This window comes from Bipolaris zeicola, assembly GCF_000523435.1.
Source record: "Bipolaris zeicola 26-R-13 unplaced genomic scaffold scaffold_47, whole genome shotgun sequence".
In the NCBI taxonomy this organism is placed as follows: Eukaryota; Fungi; Ascomycota; class Dothideomycetes; order Pleosporales; family Pleosporaceae; genus Bipolaris; species Bipolaris zeicola.
Genome location: NW_006912096.1, coordinates 91,158 through 108,945, shown reverse-complemented (window position 1 = coordinate 108,945; position 17,788 = coordinate 91,158). Strand labels below are relative to the sequence as shown.

The 17,788-nt window shown below is 50.1% G+C and overlaps 9 protein-coding genes across 9 annotated transcripts; 3 read left to right on the top strand and 6 right to left on the bottom strand.

The window, feature by feature from the left end:
* Window positions 1-198: 198 nt before the first annotated feature.
* Window positions 199-714, bottom strand: COCCADRAFT_92407 (uncharacterized protein; the record flags this gene model as incomplete). The annotated part of the gene is made up of 1 exon (XM_007712662.1): window positions 199-714. The coding sequence occupies one exon, from the start codon at window positions 712-714 to the stop codon at window positions 199-201; it is 516 nt and encodes a 171-aa protein (XP_007710852.1).
* Window positions 715-2,061: 1,347 nt separating this feature from the next.
* COCCADRAFT_92343 (glycoside hydrolase family 92 protein) lies at window positions 2,062-4,676 on the bottom strand (the record flags this gene model as incomplete). Its single annotated transcript, XM_007712661.1, has 4 exons — window positions 2,062-3,104; window positions 3,161-4,399; window positions 4,452-4,484; window positions 4,532-4,676. 4 exons carry the CDS (start codon window positions 4,674-4,676, stop codon window positions 2,062-2,064), a joined length of 2,460 nt encoding a protein of 819 aa, XP_007710851.1.
* A 431-nt stretch (window positions 4,677-5,107) lies between these two features.
* Window positions 5,108-5,290, bottom strand: COCCADRAFT_92390 (uncharacterized protein; the record flags this gene model as incomplete). The annotated part of the gene is made up of 1 exon (XM_007712660.1): window positions 5,108-5,290. One exon carries the CDS (start codon window positions 5,288-5,290, stop codon window positions 5,108-5,110), a length of 183 nt encoding a protein of 60 aa, XP_007710850.1.
* Window positions 5,291-6,029: 739 nt separating this feature from the next.
* Window positions 6,030-7,307, top strand: COCCADRAFT_35567 (uncharacterized protein; the record flags this gene model as incomplete). Its single annotated transcript, XM_007712659.1, has 1 exon — window positions 6,030-7,307. One exon carries the CDS (start codon window positions 6,030-6,032, stop codon window positions 7,305-7,307), a length of 1,278 nt encoding a protein of 425 aa, XP_007710849.1.
* A 545-nt stretch (window positions 7,308-7,852) lies between these two features.
* COCCADRAFT_35566 (uncharacterized protein) lies at window positions 7,853-8,669 on the bottom strand (the record flags this gene model as incomplete). The annotated part of the gene is made up of 2 exons (XM_007712658.1): window positions 7,853-8,353; window positions 8,421-8,669. The coding sequence occupies 2 exons, from the start codon at window positions 8,667-8,669 to the stop codon at window positions 7,853-7,855; spliced, it is 750 nt and encodes a 249-aa protein (XP_007710848.1).
* A 404-nt stretch (window positions 8,670-9,073) lies between these two features.
* Window positions 9,074-10,078, top strand: COCCADRAFT_25100 (uncharacterized protein; the record flags this gene model as incomplete). Its single annotated transcript, XM_007712630.1, has 1 exon — window positions 9,074-10,078. The coding sequence occupies one exon, from the start codon at window positions 9,074-9,076 to the stop codon at window positions 10,076-10,078; it is 1,005 nt and encodes a 334-aa protein (XP_007710820.1).
* Window positions 10,079-10,753: 675 nt separating this feature from the next.
* COCCADRAFT_92330 (uncharacterized protein) lies at window positions 10,754-11,525 on the bottom strand (the record flags this gene model as incomplete). Its single annotated transcript, XM_007712657.1, has 2 exons — window positions 10,754-10,860; window positions 10,922-11,525. Coding segments are annotated over 2 exons (711 nt in total), but the record flags the coding sequence as incomplete, so codon positions are not given.
* A 1,237-nt stretch (window positions 11,526-12,762) lies between these two features.
* COCCADRAFT_25099 (uncharacterized protein) lies at window positions 12,763-13,516 on the top strand (the record flags this gene model as incomplete). The annotated part of the gene is made up of 3 exons (XM_007712629.1): window positions 12,763-12,809; window positions 13,053-13,312; window positions 13,359-13,516. 3 exons carry the CDS (start codon window positions 12,763-12,765, stop codon window positions 13,514-13,516), a joined length of 465 nt encoding a protein of 154 aa, XP_007710819.1.
* A 2,378-nt stretch (window positions 13,517-15,894) lies between these two features.
* COCCADRAFT_25098 (uncharacterized protein) lies at window positions 15,895-16,769 on the bottom strand (the record flags this gene model as incomplete). Its single annotated transcript, XM_007712628.1, has 2 exons — window positions 15,895-16,076; window positions 16,571-16,769. 2 exons carry the CDS (start codon window positions 16,767-16,769, stop codon window positions 15,895-15,897), a joined length of 381 nt encoding a protein of 126 aa, XP_007710818.1.
* Window positions 16,770-17,788: the final 1,019 nt, after the last annotated feature.

Genomic DNA, 17,788 nt, shown 5'->3' with positions numbered 1-17,788 from the left:
ATGGCTGCAACGAGAGCTGTCGGACAAATGGCCACTAGAAGAAATGCCGCTCTCACGAGATGTCATACGCCTGCGAGCGGAGCATGATCAACTCCGACGCAAGAGGGATTTCCCCAACTCAGCCCAGCTCTACCCACCGGAATCCCCGCACAGCATCGTGACGCCGACGAAGCTAGTACCTATCCATCAATTCCCTCCTTAGGACTGTTCCTCCCATTGCCTTCTCAGCGCTGCAACCAGCTCATCCTCGATATCCCAAATCCCCTGCTGCGACACCCACTGCGTACGACAGAACGGGCAGTCTTTCTTGTTGTCTGGCCGATTGATGAACCACTGCCTCAGACACGACCGCCCAATAAGATGCGTACATCCCGGTACACCGCGAATCTGTACGCACTCATGCGTCTCTGACGGCGGCTCTAGGCAGATCGGACACTCTGTGTTCGGCGGCACATCCGCAACGACCGGAGACGGAGCCTGCGTATACCGATCCATGAAGGTATTCGCAACCATCGCACTCACAAGCGGATCACCGTACAAAACCGCATTAGGAATGTTTCGTTGAGCATTAACCTGCTGTACAGCGGGTTCCGGGCTCATCTCATCATCCGCATCGTCGTCATCGGAATAGTCCCCACCATACGTATTCCCACCGCGACGCTCCCCGAAGATCCTACGATGCACATACGGCACATGATGCGCATGTCCTCCCATCGCCTCTCCCTCATCCCCCTCCATATCCCCATCCCCTCCACCTTGCTGAGCCCCCGCAGATGCATCCTCCCCCCCCCCACTCTCCCCAGCATACGCCCTCCCCTCAAACCCCTGATCCCGATTCCGCCCTCGAAACTCATGGTTCCGACCCTCGGCCCAGTCCGCGTACGTCCGACGCACCAGGCCCGGGTGCATCATCCACTCCTCGCCGTGCGCTACATGCTGCGTTTGCGTAAATGCCAATACGCCGCTCGGACCAGACAGCGTGGCTGTAATCGACGTCGTGTACAAAATGCGGCCAGCCGGCGTGGGAGTGATGTAGCTAATACTACTACGATCAGCAGGTGGAGGACGAAGCAATGGTCCTTCTTCTAGATCTGGGTTGTATCGCTCGTCCCATTGCTGAATTAGCTGTTGCTGCTGTCCACCTACCTGCTGCTGCTGCTGCACACTTACCTGCTCCTCTGCTCCCCCTCCAACATCACTCCCGTCCTCAGCGCTGCTAGACTCGTCAGAGTCACTAAACTCATCAGCAACGTTACCCCCGTCTTCCTCACCATTCCACCCGTTCGACTCAACCCCACTACTACCCGTTTCCCCAGACGTCTCACTTCCTTGCTCCCTCAACTGAACTGAGCTTCCAGTAGTACTCTCCCGCTCAGCCCGGCTCTCGCGTAAAGCGCGGCCCGCGGCGTGCCGCGCTTCGACCTCAGAGTCGTAGGCGAAACCGTAGCCGGAGGCTGGTGGGATGTAGTCGAAGTCTGAGCTTGAGGTTGTTTCTGCCCCTGATTCTGAGCTTGGTTCTGCGTGGGGGGTTGGGGGGTTGGGAGGGTTGTGAGGCATACTTTCTTAAAGTACAAGTAAGTTTTTTCCTGTCGTCTTTTCTTTTTCTTTTCGTTTATTGGTTCTGAGTTGCTGGGTGTTGGTTGTTGAATGTGTTTGTTGTACTTTTGGTATGCAAGTATAGAAAACATTTTGAGGGATTCTTTTGGTATGAAATATATACGAGCGGCTTGAAGGAAGTTGTTGTTATTGAACAGTGTAGAGAGAAGTTTAGGGCTGGATGTTGTCGTTGTACAACTTATGTTGTTGGGTAGGTTTGCTGTGTGCGATTCACTCTGTGCACGTGATTCATTGTGTGCAAGACAATGCGGTATGGAATGTGGTGAAGGACTTAGCAATTGCCGTAGTATGAGACATATAGGGAGATAGAGACTGATGGGCAATTACAGAGTATTCTCTTGCCATCCTCAGGAACTTCACAAACATGCTGTGTTATGCAGTATGTGTACTTGTAGCATACATTTCACTCAAGCAAGCTACAAAAAGTATACTACATCGCCCCACTCAACCCCACATATCCTGCATCTCCCAGCGCCGCTGCTCTCCCACCCCTACCCCCGTCATATTCCCAGCCGGCCCCAAACTTGGCGGCACATCCTCCACGCCCGCCCCCCACGCGCTCTCCTTTGGGCCAAGCGTAAGTTCCAAGACCCCTCCCTCCAGAAAAAAGCTATGCTGAATCCAGTTCCGCGTATACGGCTCACCATTCAACGTCGCAGACTGAATATAGATATTCTTATACTCTGGGTCGAAATTGATGTTGCGAATCGTGGCCGTCTTACCCGTCTGGCCGTTTTTAATAGAGACGGATTCGAAGAAGGGAGGGATGATGAAATATACGTCTTGGCCTGCGTTGGGGAAGAAACCCATCATGACGAGGGCTTGGAAGGAGCCCATTGCGCCGCTGTCGTCGTTACCGGGTATGCCGACGACGGTGTCGTTGAAGAGCGATGGGATGTACTGGTGTGCACGCTCGGCCGAGAGTGCCGGGCGACCTGCGTAGTGGTATAGGAAGATGGTAAGGAACGCCTGTTCGTCGCCTACGTACAAGATGCCAGATTCGTGGAGCCAGTCTAGACGTGTGGTGAAGCGTTCGAGCCCACCTAGTGTTGTGATCAGTGTGGCCATGTCGCCGGGTGCGAAGAATGTGTATAGCCAGACTGGGCCTTCGTAAGTTTCGCCGCCTTGGGGATTGAGGTAGCACGACGTGAAATTCAACAGTGGAGAGCAGAAAATAGGGTCTTGAAGTCCCCATGTGCCGTTTTCGTAGCGCGGCTGCAGGAAGCCTACGAAGCCAGTGTCCGTACCATTGAAGATGCTGGGTTGGTCGGCTTTGAACATGTTCTTCCAGTTTGCAGAGCGCGACAGGTACTTTTGATAGTCTGCTGTGTGGCCGAGTTCACGGGCCAGTAGGGCAATGGTGAAGTCGTTGTAGGCATATTCGACTGTGCGCGAAATGGAGCGAGTTTCTGTGCCTATGCCTTCTACATCGGTGTTTTGGGTGGGGATATAACCGAGTTTCTTCCAGGATACGAGACCGCCTCTGCCTAAACACATCATGTTAGCAATAATTTAGAGAGAGGATTACAAGTGCAAAATGTACCTTCGACATCCCAGTTGATGGGCTCAACTTCTGCGTCCTTAACAACAGCTTCGTAGGCCAAGTTCCAATCAACTCCGGCAGATATGTTCTTCAGATAAGCATCTGTGATCACAATATCTGCATTCGAGCCTCCCTGGGTAAATCCCTTACACAAGCTCATTCGGCAATCTGGCAGCCACCCTTCATTACGGTAGATGTCGAGTAAGCTCCTGATCATCAATGTCTGACTATGCGGATCCAGTATTGTGAGCAGAGGATGAATTGACCTAAAACTGTCCCAGATACAATAGTAGGAGTCATAGTAGGGCTCATCGGACTTCCAGAAGGGGTTCTCGCCAGTGTAGTCTTGTGGGCTGATCATTGCTCGGTACACGCCGCTCCAGAATGATGTGAGGAAGCTTTCGTCCACACCTCCACTCTCAATCGTGATAACATCGAGTTTGGAGCGCCAGGCAGCGTCAGCGGCCTCGACTACCCCATCAAAGTCGAATGAAGGTATCTCGCGCTCCGCGTTCGCACAAGCCTGATCTTCGCTGACCAAGCTCACGCCCACCCTGACCAACATCTGGTTGTTTTGAGTGGGCTTCTCAAATTGTACCCAGCCACCTGACGGCCGCTGTCCTGTCGTTTGTCGGCTATCGTATGGTTTGACATATAGATCCAGTTTTCTTGTAGTTGCTCGGGTATTGGACCAAACACCCGCGCGTCTAACTGCGGCGCCATCGAAATCGATACAGAAGAACGACTGGTACGTGCTGACACCGAATGACGGTTCAAAACGTCCACGGCCAGTCATGCGTCCAGTCTTTTCATCTACCGTCATATTGGCTTCGCTGCGCGTATTTGGTAGATCCGTGAGCTCGACCAGAATGTGCGGGCTTAGTGTTGTGTTTGGCGTCGTGGGTGTCTCCGGGAATGTTATGCGGTACAAAGCCGTGCGATTCGTTACCGTGGTCTCAGTCCTGATGTTATCGTCCAAAGTGATGTCAAAGTATCCAGGTTTAGCATGCACACTGCCCAATGTACGATTGGTAGCTCGCTGACTCTTTGGGTATTTACATTCATTGATATCATCGTCTGGGCACCCGGCTTGTGGAAATATCGGAAAGTTCCCGAGTGATGGCGATCCACCGGTACCGGAGTCGTGCATGTGGGAAAATCCATAAATGGGTTCAGAGTCATTTGATGAGAATCCTCCTTGGTTTTCTCCTATCACGTCAGGCCCGGCCTTGGCCATTCCTAGCAGAGTCAGCGTGTCGCCATTTATATTCCTTGATAGTGAGATACATACCAAATGGCAGTGTTGCTCCAGGAAAAACATGACCTGATTATGATTAGTTTTCCCACCCCAGGGACTTGCAACCTACTGACCTCCATTGATTGTTCCAATTAACGGATTGACGTATTGGACTCCCGAGCTCACTTGTGCTGGTGAATTTTGCTGTGCTTTAGTGGATGTTGCGAGAAAGCACAGTAATGCCGCTGAGGCATGTTTGGGTGAAAAGAGATCAATCATTTTTGACCAAACCACAACAAAAATTTCAAACAGCCAGGAGTGAGGCGTACACTGGACTGGCTCCGCAAATGTACCGCCCGCGCTTCTTCACATACTTTATAGCTTCCCTTCGCTGCACATGGCTTGGCAGTTACACGATACTCCATAGCCATACTACCTACCCCGACGGAGTACCTCAATTTTTCCCTGCATGTAGCCTGTATGTCATTTCCGAAAATGGTAACCACCTGACTCTTCGCGGTTGGTATTGCGGTAGGATACCACGTTGGAGTACTGCCGAGCGCGGGGGAGCGCGGGGTAGGCATGACTATCCTTGATCCATGATGTACTGACTAGGAGCCGTGTGGTCCGATTGGCATCATATGTTGCACGCGGAGTTCTTTTGTGCGAGATGATGGGGACGGACTTGATGTGGAGCAGAGAACCGTACATTAGCCCGAAGTATGACGTCGCCGAGTTACATTTTGTGGTCGGTGGAGGGAACAAGCATGCTTAGGTCCTGGTACAAAGATGCTTGGTATCGATAAAACGGCTCCAGAGTATCGGTCCGTACATGTACCGACTTCAGAAAATGCGAAAACTATCACGACTCCATTTGGGAATGCAGCAATCATCTCCGTGACGTATGAGGAAAGGCGCTAAACCATTTATGGCCTAAATGGGGAACGCACGCTCCATAGGTGAGAACGAACCTGAATAGTACTTTCAAACTCACAACCGTCTCTGAAGACATCAGACGCTGCAATCAGAACGTCCCTTCTGTGCGCGACAAAGCCAGCCCGACAACGACAACGACACCAACCGCCATGGACGAGTGAATTCACCACCCAACAGTTTTCCGAGCAGACGCCGAGATGAACTTGCACAGTGCGCCCAGAATAGGCACAGCCTACATACATAGTGGATGAACGGTAGCTTAATATATGGATCTTGAGCCTAGACTTAGGCCAAAACCACAGCCATATCTTCTGGTGTAAGTCGCCACCGCCCAGCCACAGTACTCTCCGGCTATACGGCACGTGGGTAGCCTTACGAGGCTGTTCAGGCACACCACACGCCTCGGTGAAGACAGGCCAAAGATCACGCGACTAGACAATGAGCCCACCCGCATGGTGCTCCGCCAATCTTGTTATCGCGGCGGCTCGTCTAACGGCCTGAAAGGATGCAGCCCAAGCTTTACTTACGTAGTGGCGCTTCAGGCAATAACAACACCAGTCTTGGTATCCCAAACAGGCCTCCTCGGGAACTTCGCAACTCGGCCCCTAGAAACATAAAAGAAGCGCGATCCCTGCAACTCACCAACATGTGGAGACCCAACAAACTCGCACATTCTCCGCCTCCCGCGTGTTCGCCATGTCTACTGATTTGCCTTCGTTTTGGTTTCCACCACCTGGACCGGCTCTGCCTCCATTGCCGGGGTCTACCCTTGTGTCCAAACCACCCGAGGATGACCCACGCTTGAATGGTACCATCGAATATGTAGAAGACTTACATTGGTACATGTCCAATATACTTCAGAACGAGGAAAACTACCTGAGCGGATACTTCAGCTGGAATGAAAGTAATATCCATATGGGCGACGTCGTAGTACCTGAATCCAAAGCTCCGGCAAAGAACGTCTACGGTACAGAATACAACTGGGTAAGGGGATGGGAAATGTGGTGCTTCAGGTGTCCCTCAACCGTTAACCCGGAGGAACCAGAGAGAGACCCAATGACCGGATACCCCTTTTGTGGTCAAAGCATCCTCAGTATGGAGCCCTTGAGATATTTCTCTTCCACATTAAAGGAGCCAGATTTGGAAGTCCCCATCTCAACCGTCCCAGGTGCCGACAGTGTCATGGCGTGTGTAATTGAACAACAGGTAGACCCAGAATGGTTTCAAGTCAGTTCAACTGCGCCGGTTTTAGGCAACATCATAACCAAGCCATTCATCGTATCCCGTAGCATGAGGGAATCCGACTCAGGAGCACGATACCGTTACAACAGCACCTTCCCTTGGGGCGTCCTTGACGACGCTCAATCCCAACAAGCAACTCCCTCCCCATCATCTTATCCACCCTACCCAACCCCAACATCCACATCAACTACCGACTTCTGGGACTGGTACACCCCCACAAGCGACAGCAACCCATCCTACAATCCCGCAGCCTTCACACCCAACAGCAAAGGCAATGCTCCTTCCGCGGGCGTGATAATTGGCGTCCTAGTCCCCGTCGCCCTTATCATAGGCATCATCGCTTGTTTCGGCAAGCGAGCACGCGCTAAGGAGCAAAAAGCAACAGCGGCATCTGCACCGCCTGTGAATACGAATCCTACTGCCGATGCCCGTCGTCAAGCTGCTGTTGCCGCGCGCGCGAGTCGAACTACTACTGCCGCGCCGGCGCCGGTACAGGGGGACGCAGATGATATGCCGCCACCTGCCTACCACAAGGTCGTTTCGAATCTAGAGAGAATGGATATTGAACGCAGGATGCATGCGGAAGGGACGGCGCCTGCTGGGTGGCCGCCAACGTACACGGATGCACGAAATGCGGAGTCGACAACAGTAACACAGCCCGACCCTGTTGCGAATGTGCCTGGAACGAACCGGGCGCCATATCCGGCACTGCCTTCGTCGCCTACGCGGTAGCCGAGTTTGGGGATACAGGTTTTTTCTAAATTGATATGGCTTGAAAGCTGCTATATGCAGATTGTACGCCGCGTATCCTTGTCTTAACTGGAAGGAAGAGGGGATTGAACATGCACTGCTATGTTTATTAGCACTGTTATTGGTGTGTTCGTCCACATACTCCACCGAGAGCAGCTGTGGCACATATGTGACGAAAGTCACATAGCCACGAAGGAAGGGAGAAGAGGTTCGAATGATTGAATGAGATGACACAAATGAATTAGGAGGTCATAAGAGGAAGATCTCATTGGAGTATCGAAGAGGACGACAGTGGCGGTGAGATGATGGAGACGATGTATAATGTTTTAGATTTTCTTATTCTGTATCTTTTCTTTTTTGATAGGTGGAGGAAACTTCTCGAGACTGTCAGTACGCATGAACTTTCATTGGTACAAATGTCCATAAAGCTATGCTATCCGACCCGTGACCGGGTGTCTCGTCATGGGGTATCATACAGAAATTCAACTAATCATGTTCATTACATTTTTTGCTGTTTTGCCCAGCACCTAGCCAGTACGGTGGTACTTTTCTTCGTGCCCATCAGCTCCATTGACACCATTTGATCCATCGTCTGCCTCCTCCCTTGTCCTTACTGTGCCAGCACCTGGACCCAGCTCTTCTCCAATCACCATGCCCTTAAAGTTACCATCTTCATCGAGATATTCGTCCATGTTGTCCGCTGTAATCCAGCCCGATGCACCAGGCGCTGTATCATCCAGCATACCATCGCCCTCATCGTCACTAGCGTCTGGGTCAGGATGAAGATCCGCACAAGTATTTAGCGCAGCGAAGAACTCGGAGATGCACGTGTCGGTAGGTTTCGTCGCATAAGATGGAGGCAGAACAGTGATTTCAAGCATACGAATGTCATCGTCTTCGTTGACAGTTTCGGCGTCGTTGAGTGAGATGTTCATATACAGTGCTTCGATGGTTGACTTGTACTTCATTGTTGCGTGGAGGGCAAGAGACGGATACGGGATAGATATGCCGACGGGCGAGGGTGTATTCTGGAATAGGATGAGGTTTCTGCGGCGTTGGTTAGCACAAACCATTATTTGTAGCGAAGAAAGAGACATGCTCTGAAGAGACCCAAACGTCAACCCCGTCTACCAAGTCCTCTTCTCCCTCGCGTCTTGAACTGAATTTGCTGAATGCAGGGTCTTGCTGAAGCTGATCGGCAGCAACAGATAGAGTCATGGCTTCATAGTGGGCGTGAAGAACGGGCTTTGCGCCAAAGAAAGAAGCTGGCGTCTGCTGCTGGTGTTCCGAGAGCGGGGTGAAGTCATCGGCCTTGGGCGGGCTGTCGAGGTGTTGGAGTGACATTATGAGAGGTGGTAAAGTTTCTGTTACTTTCGTGAATCCAGAACCAAAGATGAAAAGAAGATATTTGCGTATAAAATGTTCATAAGCTGTTTACGCGTAGAGAGGCCAAAAAGTCGCGGGAGCTAGCTGAGCGTCATTGCCCCACCTCGGCCTTGGCAGGTACCAAATGCATTTGCGTCTTCTCCTCCGACTCTGCTCCTCCTACGCGTCGCAAGATGCGCAACTTTGTCGCATAGCAGAAACACATCCGGAAAGACATTCACCAAGATTCGATCATCTCCCTTTTATCCGGATACATCTCCATTCCACAATGCCTTGAGCACGTACCTCGATGAGCGGTGCTATTAAATCGCAGCCGTCCCAGTACCTCGCAACGCATCTCCCACCTTCACTACTACTACACCATGGCCTTCCCCGCAACCCCCACCGCCAAATTAACCGGCCACAACGGCATCGTCCACGCCATCGCCTACTCCTCCGGCACCCAATCCTACATCCTAACCGGCTCCTCTGACCGCACCATCCGCCTTTACAACCCCAAGCACGCACCGCCCACCTCCGTTGCGCCTACTCAATCTGCACAGCGCCCCCCAGGCCTCGTAAACAAATACACAGCGCACGGCTACGAAGTCCTTTCCCTCGACGTAAACCACGCCAATGACAAATTTGTCAGCACAGGCGGTGACAAGACCGTGTTTCTTTGGGACGTGCAAACCGCACAGACGGTGCGACGCTGGACAGGACACTCCGGACGCGTGAACCGCGGCGTCTTTGGCGGCGAGGGCGATAGCGTCGTTGTCAGCGCGAGTTTCGACGGTACAGTCCGCATCTGGGATGTGCGATCCAATGCCTACAAGCCCATTATGATGCTGTCGGATGCCAAGGATAGCGTTTCCGACGTTGCGATCCACGACGCGGAGATCGTGGCGGCTAGTGTAGACGGGCGCATCAGAAGCTATGATTTGAGAACTGGCATGTGTCAAGTCGATGTTATAGGACCATCTTGCACGAGCTTGACTGTGAGTAAGAAGGGTACAGAAGTCCTTGTTAGCTCGCTTGATTCCTCGATCAGGCTCATGGATCGTATCAATGGTGGACTCCTGAAAACATACAAGCACGACGCTTTTGTGAATACGGAATTGAGAGTCAGAAGTACACTCGGCTTGAACGATAGCGTCGTTGTTAGCGGTAGCGATAATGGCTTTGTGTTTGCATGGGATATGCTACATGGAACTTGTCTGCACAAGTTTAAACACTCGGATATGACAGAAGTCAAAGGATCACCACAAACTCCGCTTGGAAAGGGCAAAAAGGATCTCGTGTCTGCTGTGGCGTTTTGCCAAACGAGACCTGAATGGTGTAGCGGGGGTGGCGACGGCAATGTCATTGTATGGGGTATGCCAAGTTAGGCATCGCATGTATCGTGTATGCGCTGTTTGGATTTTCATGATACCCTTGTTTAGACAGCCTCCCTCGTATGCATAGTTACTAGCTTCCATGTACGTGTCGGTCTCTGGACTGCGATGTAGGGTCGTTACGTGGCCGTGCTAATCAGTCGTGGTGAAGATCGTCAAGGGCGCAGTTGTCAACCAACATGAAACGATGGTGATTGCAAACCATGCTATTAGCAGTCACACACCACGTTTAGAGAACTTTTATTCGCTTCATGTATTTGTCGAAAGCAGCAAGAGATTTGTGTATTTCTGTAAAAGAGACCAAACGTATATGAGCCATTCTTTATCCTGAAGCTAATGTGATACTTATGCAATCTGGTCAAGGAGACATATAAAAAAAGAAAGGAAAAGAAAGCTGCCAACACTGCAGCAAAAGATGCGCATAAGTCGTGACTTCGTAATGCCAACAGTTGTTGAGATCCTGTCTCCTGCTGAGCAACCGCTATGAAAACGTATAGAAAGTAAGCAGTCTGAGGTTAAGAAAAAGTCAACAAAGTGTGCGATAAGAGACGTCCTGTATAATGAAATTGGAGGAACAAGGAGAAAAAAAGTCAGTAAAACTGACATGACCCTCGCTTCAAAGTCAGAACTAGACTTGGCGGGTGTTTGGGGGCGATTAGGAATTGACAACTAGTAATAATACCTGGTATGGGATCCTCGCTCATAAACATGAAGTTCGTCAGCCGTGATTGACGGACAGGTCCACACATACACTACCACACCCCTTTCTGATTGTCCTGTCGGCAAAAAGGTTAGCCAGACACCGTGCAATACCAAAAAAAATATGGCTTGACTTACTCCCATGATTGAATGTGCCGGGTGTTTGCCAATTCCCGTTCGTGAACATTTGGGGTAGTCTGGCGCGCAACTCCTGTGGGTGTATAGCAAAAGCGATGAGAGCAAGAAATATGCCCAGCTCTCCTTTGAGGCCTCCGTAACGTGAGCGGTCTATCACCGGTGCACTCTCATAATATATATCGGGTAGCAGCATCCTCAGCCAATTCTGATCGCTTCTTCGACTGTAGACTGTGCGGTATTGTTCCGCATTACAGAGGTATGAGTATTCCTTTTGAGCGTGGTGCTGAAAGTACAGAGGCTGCCAGGTGTTGGAGTGTCTGTAGGTGTTGGAGTTGATTGCGTCACCTTTCAGAACCCAAAACCCAAAACCCCCGATGTAGAAGACTGAGTACGTGCTATATGGCTGAGCGCCTGGTGGAGGTTGTGGAATTCCGTAAATTTGAGTTCCGTCACATTGCCACCACTGACCGCTCGCGCCTCCCCCTATTGACCTGACGGCCCCTGCTTCAAAGGCGGGCATCCCATGATGCCCACTGCTGTCGTACGTATGTGAAGCGTTTGGAGTTTTGCCTATTTCATCGATTCTGAAAAAGTATCTTGGCTTTTATCTCGTAAGTCCCGAACATAAAGGACAAAAAGAATGTGAGTGACTGACCATGATGGAAATTTGTAGATCCGCGGTTTTGCATATGCTCGAGACCCACAATAAGGTGCGTGTGGTTGTGCCGTGAATGCGCTTGTCCTGCTCTGTACTATGATTCCCCTTCATTACCGGACCGCTTTATCCTTCGTCTCCACGATGCGGCTCTGCGATCTTTCGGCTTTGAGGAAAGCCATTCCAGTCAAAGGGTCAGACGACAAGCTCCTACATGACGATGACGCGGGACAGGAATCTGTACGAAGCCTCTGATAAGCTAGAAGTGTTGCCAAATATGCATGGCGCAGGATCCTACATAGGCTGCATGCGATAGGAAGCCAGCTGGATTTCTCCTACCCCGCTGTATGCCATCATTACCACGGGCGGCCGTAGCAAGTCGTCATATGGTTGTTCCATCTCGCTGGGAGACTAGTACGCCAACGAATACTGTGCAAGTAGTGCCCAAGAGGTCCTCTTCAATATGAGTAGAATTTTGAGAGCATACAAGACGTGGATGTGGGCTTGGTAGCGTTTTCGTGGTAATCGGATTCTCGTAGCTGTACAGCTTGTCAGCTGCAACTTAGCAAAAAGCACTGGTGTCAGCTAGCCGGCTGGGCATCGCGCTCAATCAAGTCCCATAGCCTGCATGAGCAGTACCCGATTCTGGCCGCCGGCTAACCAGCGGCTGGAAAGCCACAGCGCGTGCCCAAGTGAGCCGAAGGTGGATCCCTCCATGCAGAGCGATCCATGTTTGCTGTCCAGCACGGCAGTTGGCGTGAGATACCGGAGAGAGCTGATCCGTTGAGAATTCAGCTAGAAAGATGCTCGACGTCGGGTCATTTGTTACAGCGCCGGGGATGCGAAGGATGATCCGGCTCCGAGAAGAAGCAAGCAGGGAAGTGAACTGGTTCCGTCCCGTACGTTGTGTTTCCCACCTGACTAACACACTCCGAGGAAACAACGAGCGTCTAAAACGCAATATTTTGAGTCTTTCCATGTATAATAGGAGATTGGTAGTAAATCAATTGACTTTGCCTGCTCCCGTTGTACGATCGAACGATTATCGTGATCGAGATTTGCACGTGCTTGAGCGTGGCAAGGAACGAATGAGAGATGCGGCTCTGCCTGATGAGGGGTTATAAGCCGGCGTAGAGGCACTACTAGCCAACATTCATGCGGGCGCTTATTGTGTCGAGCGGCACTCATGTCTGATGGCCTCCGTGTACCCAGCGGTAATGCGACGCGTTTCCAGTAAGTTGTCTTTGCTTTGGTCTTTTTGATACGAATTGAAGTTGCTTCTAGTTCGAAGGACCGAGGGGCGTACGGGAATTAAGTAGACGCTCGCAGGATTGAGCTGACGGTGCTAAGGCCGCTGGAGGACCTCACCCTGCATGGTTTGCCTTCTTGACTTCATGTCTCTTTATTCTGTACGGTTTCATTGGCGAGTTTGTTTAAAGCCGCTAATGGAAGCAGCGGATGTGCTTCCCTTGGTAGCGCCAGCAGATTGCTGATCGAGGCAGGTGTTTCTGCGACATGCAGGATCGTGCACAAATCTTTCACCGGATTTCGAACCTTGCAGCTGAACAACCACCCTCGAGGCGACGAGTCTCGGCAGAAGAGGCGAGTAAAAACTCACCGGTCATGCCCTTACGCTACAGGAAACGCTCGTCACAATCAGGGTCATGCGCCCACCGCCACTGCTGAAGGCCCAATCGAAAGAGGCGGTGCCCGTCAGCATCCGCACTGGAATCAAGGTATGCCACAGTCTGTGCCGTATCCGCGCTGCTCTCGAATCCAGAGTCCAGCCAGATAAGGCACACCCAGACTACGACCCCGCATGCGTTGCTTCCGACACAATTGTAACCCAGAAAAGGCTCGAGCGAGAACCTAACAGCGTTTGGCACCCGGCAAACCTTGCAAGCATGATTTGGTCATGGGGACGTGTGGTGGAACAATAGAAAAAGGCTGCAGCTTTCCGATGCCAAGTGAGCTCCTATAGCGTTGGCTCTCGATGGCCCCTTTGGTGATCCTTACAGCACCCTCTTGAAATTTACAAGATGCTTAATTTGTACTTACAACTGCTCTCAAATACTGAGTAAGCTTCTGGAGAGTCGGCTACGATGGGCCTTAGGATGACAATATCGAGAACGCCTCCGGGATTGCCGGCTGGTAATTTCAACCGTGGGCCAGCAACGAGGGGATTCGTCAGTTGAAAACGCTATAACGCGAGTAGAGGAGAATCACAACTAAACAAGCACAACGTCAATAATTCAGAAGCAGTAATAATGCTCCTAGTACTCTGGTAGGAAGGCCTGCGTGCTGAATAGGACGACCTGTCAAGTGGACACTGACAATACGACAAGGTTAGTGCGCACATGCGTCTGTTCGTGCAATTCTCGACTTGACAAGTAAAGAAAGACTTGACGGGCAAATAGGCGCCTCAAGTGCCCGTCACGGAGATGATTAATACCAATCGAGAAGTTTCCCAGCAGTCCACCAACATTCAAGCTGATCACGAGAAATAGGAATTGTGACACCACCACAATTGGCAATCCCGCGAGCGTTCCAGAGCCCAAAGATCCCAGCCCGCCCCTTTGTCACTGCCATCTCGCATCCAAAGGTCAATCGAATGGCTCAGGGCCTGGCAAGCGACTGTCGAACGCGGGTATCGGCCGTGCCGACGACATCTCGGGAGCCTATGTGGGGACACGGACCCAGGGGCGAATGAGCGTACGAGGCGTAGTCGAAAGGCTGGGAGAACCTGGAGGCCTGGCGCTAAGCGGCAGAGGGGGTTTGGGGCGTTGCAAACGGTGACAAGTGAATATACTGTGGCTCAGCACTGAGCGCGCCCAGATTTGACTTGAGGCTTGTCCAAGGAGGTTGATAACACGCGGAACATGGAGGAAAAGAGATGAATGAGGTCGAGTTTGGCATGCGGGAGCTAAGACTGGAAGGGCCAGGTGACGGTTCTTTCCTCAAGGCAAATCCGGACGCCTTAGCCTTCTGGCCAATCACGAGTCGCACATGCCACGCACAACGTTTGCCTGATTCTGGTCCGCACAACGACACACGATCCTTCTCACGTCAGCAACATAGAAAAATTCGTCAAACAACAGCTTTGCGGGTAGTCCCTGTATTGAGGCCATTATTATATGTCCTCGTACAAGCTAGCTATCCTTTTTCGTTATCTGAAAGCAGTGATCCATCTAGGTTGCGACTACATGACCAGAATCATAAAAACTGGGGTTTTATGAAATCTACCTGCACAAAATATGCTTATATGCAAAACTTCACCTAGAAAATAACCACTCTCTACGGATTTACACAATAAATCGATTTTGATATGCATCAATTAGACATCACACCAAGGACTATTGATCTGTTCTATGTCAAATTCTACCTTACAGAAAGACTTCCCCGATATGGCCATTCCTTGTGATCATTCATCACTAAACAGGATATGAAAAAATGAAAACTAGCAAGCTGAATACATGTAAAAGATTTCTGACCAATATCGCAATTTCTAGACGATATCTATCTCAAAAGTGTGTGGATGCTGTCCCAAGAAACACCAACCCTGCAGAATATTTCGCGCTTTGAGAAATAAGCACGTTGTCTAAGAGCGCGCAAATAAGTTTCAGCAGTTATCTCGGTAACCTCGAATAGAAGGTGTGTATGTCTCGACAGCGAAATTGTTTCATCATTCTCTCCTCAACCGACAGCTACTGGATACGATTTCATTTATCCTGCAGCTGTCGGATATGGTCTAGAATACGCCGGCCAGAATGCACAGTACCAATCCGATGATACTCGAACATAGCTTCACATGTCCGACAAGTATCGGACCTTATATATTACATCTATGTTCCTTAATCAGTTCAGATTGTCTACCAGCCGCCGTTGGACACAAGGCATGGGTTCCTGATCATAAAATCTATAGGCTGCAATTAGAACAGCAACGGCTAGTATGACAACGCAGTACCAAGAACACAGAACTTAATTGGATCGTTCATACCAAGGGCTTCGAGAAAGAAATTATGACCTGTCGGTGACTTAGTATGGCTTTCGGTGTCTTTGCTATTCTCTAGATATATGCAGATAATGACATTTATATGGTCATGGATCGTATTATCAAATCTCTACAATATACACTTATATTAGGGTTTTAGTTTTTGGAACCATCTACAATAGCTAAGTATAATGAGTGTGATTATTAAGCTTCAATAGACACATACTAGTATTCGCAGATGGAATGATTTTGCCCCGTGGATTCCTGCTTTCCTGTTAATTCAAGGATAGGTTCGCAACATCAAACCCTTTCAAATCATCATTCCCCTCAATCCTCCATCTTCAACTGCTCTGCATCCGCAAAATTCCCCTCGCAGCACTTCCGCACAATCTCACCCATACACTCTACCTCAAGCGGTGGCCAGTCTTTCCGCGGAATCATCATCGCAGTCTCCTGTCCCAGTTTACCCATGCGTTCTCCCGGCCAGAATCCTGTCATAAGCTCGTACACTACACGTCCGTACAGAAACAAGTTTGTCTGTATGTTCTATTGGGATTGATGCTCAAGTGGATGGAACAACTCGCCAGAAGAGCGGGTGCAGTGGTACCAGACACCATTAGCACGCTTCCGAAATCCGGCGCTCAGAAATCTAACAAGGGATAGGGATAGTCGGGAGTCTGAAGAGATTCGGCTGACGGTTCTCGCCATATTGAATCAAATGAGTTGGGCAAACAGGTACTGGGGAACGAATTATGAGCAGTTCGAACTCGGTATGAGAAACAGTTCACGCGAGCAAAGATTTAGTAGTCCAGTAACATGCTGACTAACAACTGGACGGTCTTAACGGCAGAGGGGCTTGTATATCTTCCACGCAAATTGGCAACTGTAATGATGTTAACAGAATATCGCTAAATCCTTGAAACTTTTTATCATATGAGTCATTCTTATGCTCAACGGAGTTAAGAAGGCGCTTATATCAGGAGTACGTTCGTCATATACTCACCAGCATTGTATATAAGTAAGTAGGCATACGCTTGTAAGTTCAATCTTCTTCGACAGATTACGGAACTGCCTACAGAAACGGTTCTGCCAGTATTTACAAGTACCACCGTCTCCGTAGACGGGGCGATGTTGACCATGGTTTCAATGATAATGCCGAGAGCTATACGACGTCCAAGCTTAGCTCTTTCGTTTACAGACATGAAGTGAATAGGGGCATCTCTATATCCATTGAGTGTCGACGGGGCATTAGGGTAGTGGGAGGGCGAACGCCATAGTGTAGATAATAATCTAAGTTCAGTCTAACCGTTATTGGTAATACCTCCACGCACTTGCTCACAGAGTTGCCTCTATTGTCTATAATGCTTGTTGTATATGGCTTGTCAGCTATACAATCTCGGTATCGACAACTATAGTGAACTTTCAGATGGGCTACTCGTCACTAGAGCATGTTCTTCTAGAATGTTAGCTCTCCGAGATCTGCCGAAGACCATAACCTAGCGACCAGGACCAATAATACCTGTAGTAAAGCCGATCCTGGTCCTTTTCCAACAACACGTATCTGTTGATGCTTCGTAGAATGTGCACGGATGTTTTCGCGAAACTAGCTTTATTTGTCAGTAGAGATATCAGTCGATGGGCTGTTCAAGACGACTCGTCCTAATCCTCGATCACGTCACTCAACAATATGCCCAACTGTACAATGGTCGGTGTAGATATCCGAACATACTATGTTTAGACCCACGGCTATCTCGGTTGTCTGTCTCCATTACAGGCCATGTGCATTTACTTACTCATTTTCCAGATCCACATGTCTCCAATGCATGATTGCCATGGTGTCCAGAATAAGGAGCTCAATCAAGGAGCGGCATTACTATTCATGCCAGATCTCGATCCACCATGACTCTGAGACATACAATGAAATGAACTTCCCACGTAAGCAGCAATTGTTTGGAAGTATCACATGCTACATGCAAGTCAGATCACTACTAGTGATAAACAACAACAGAGCCAAACTCGCAGCGCAGATCCTCGCGCATCACCAATTTCTCGAGGGGCAAGAAAAGGCGAATTCATATCCTACACCTCCTTTCTCATCAAACTCCCCGAAACACCATGCTTGCAACTCGAGGCAAGACAGTAACATCCCCTCTCCAACGCACGCGCCACCAGCCCCGATGATACGTAACTCCACGCGACGCAACATCGCAACCCGCCGTGC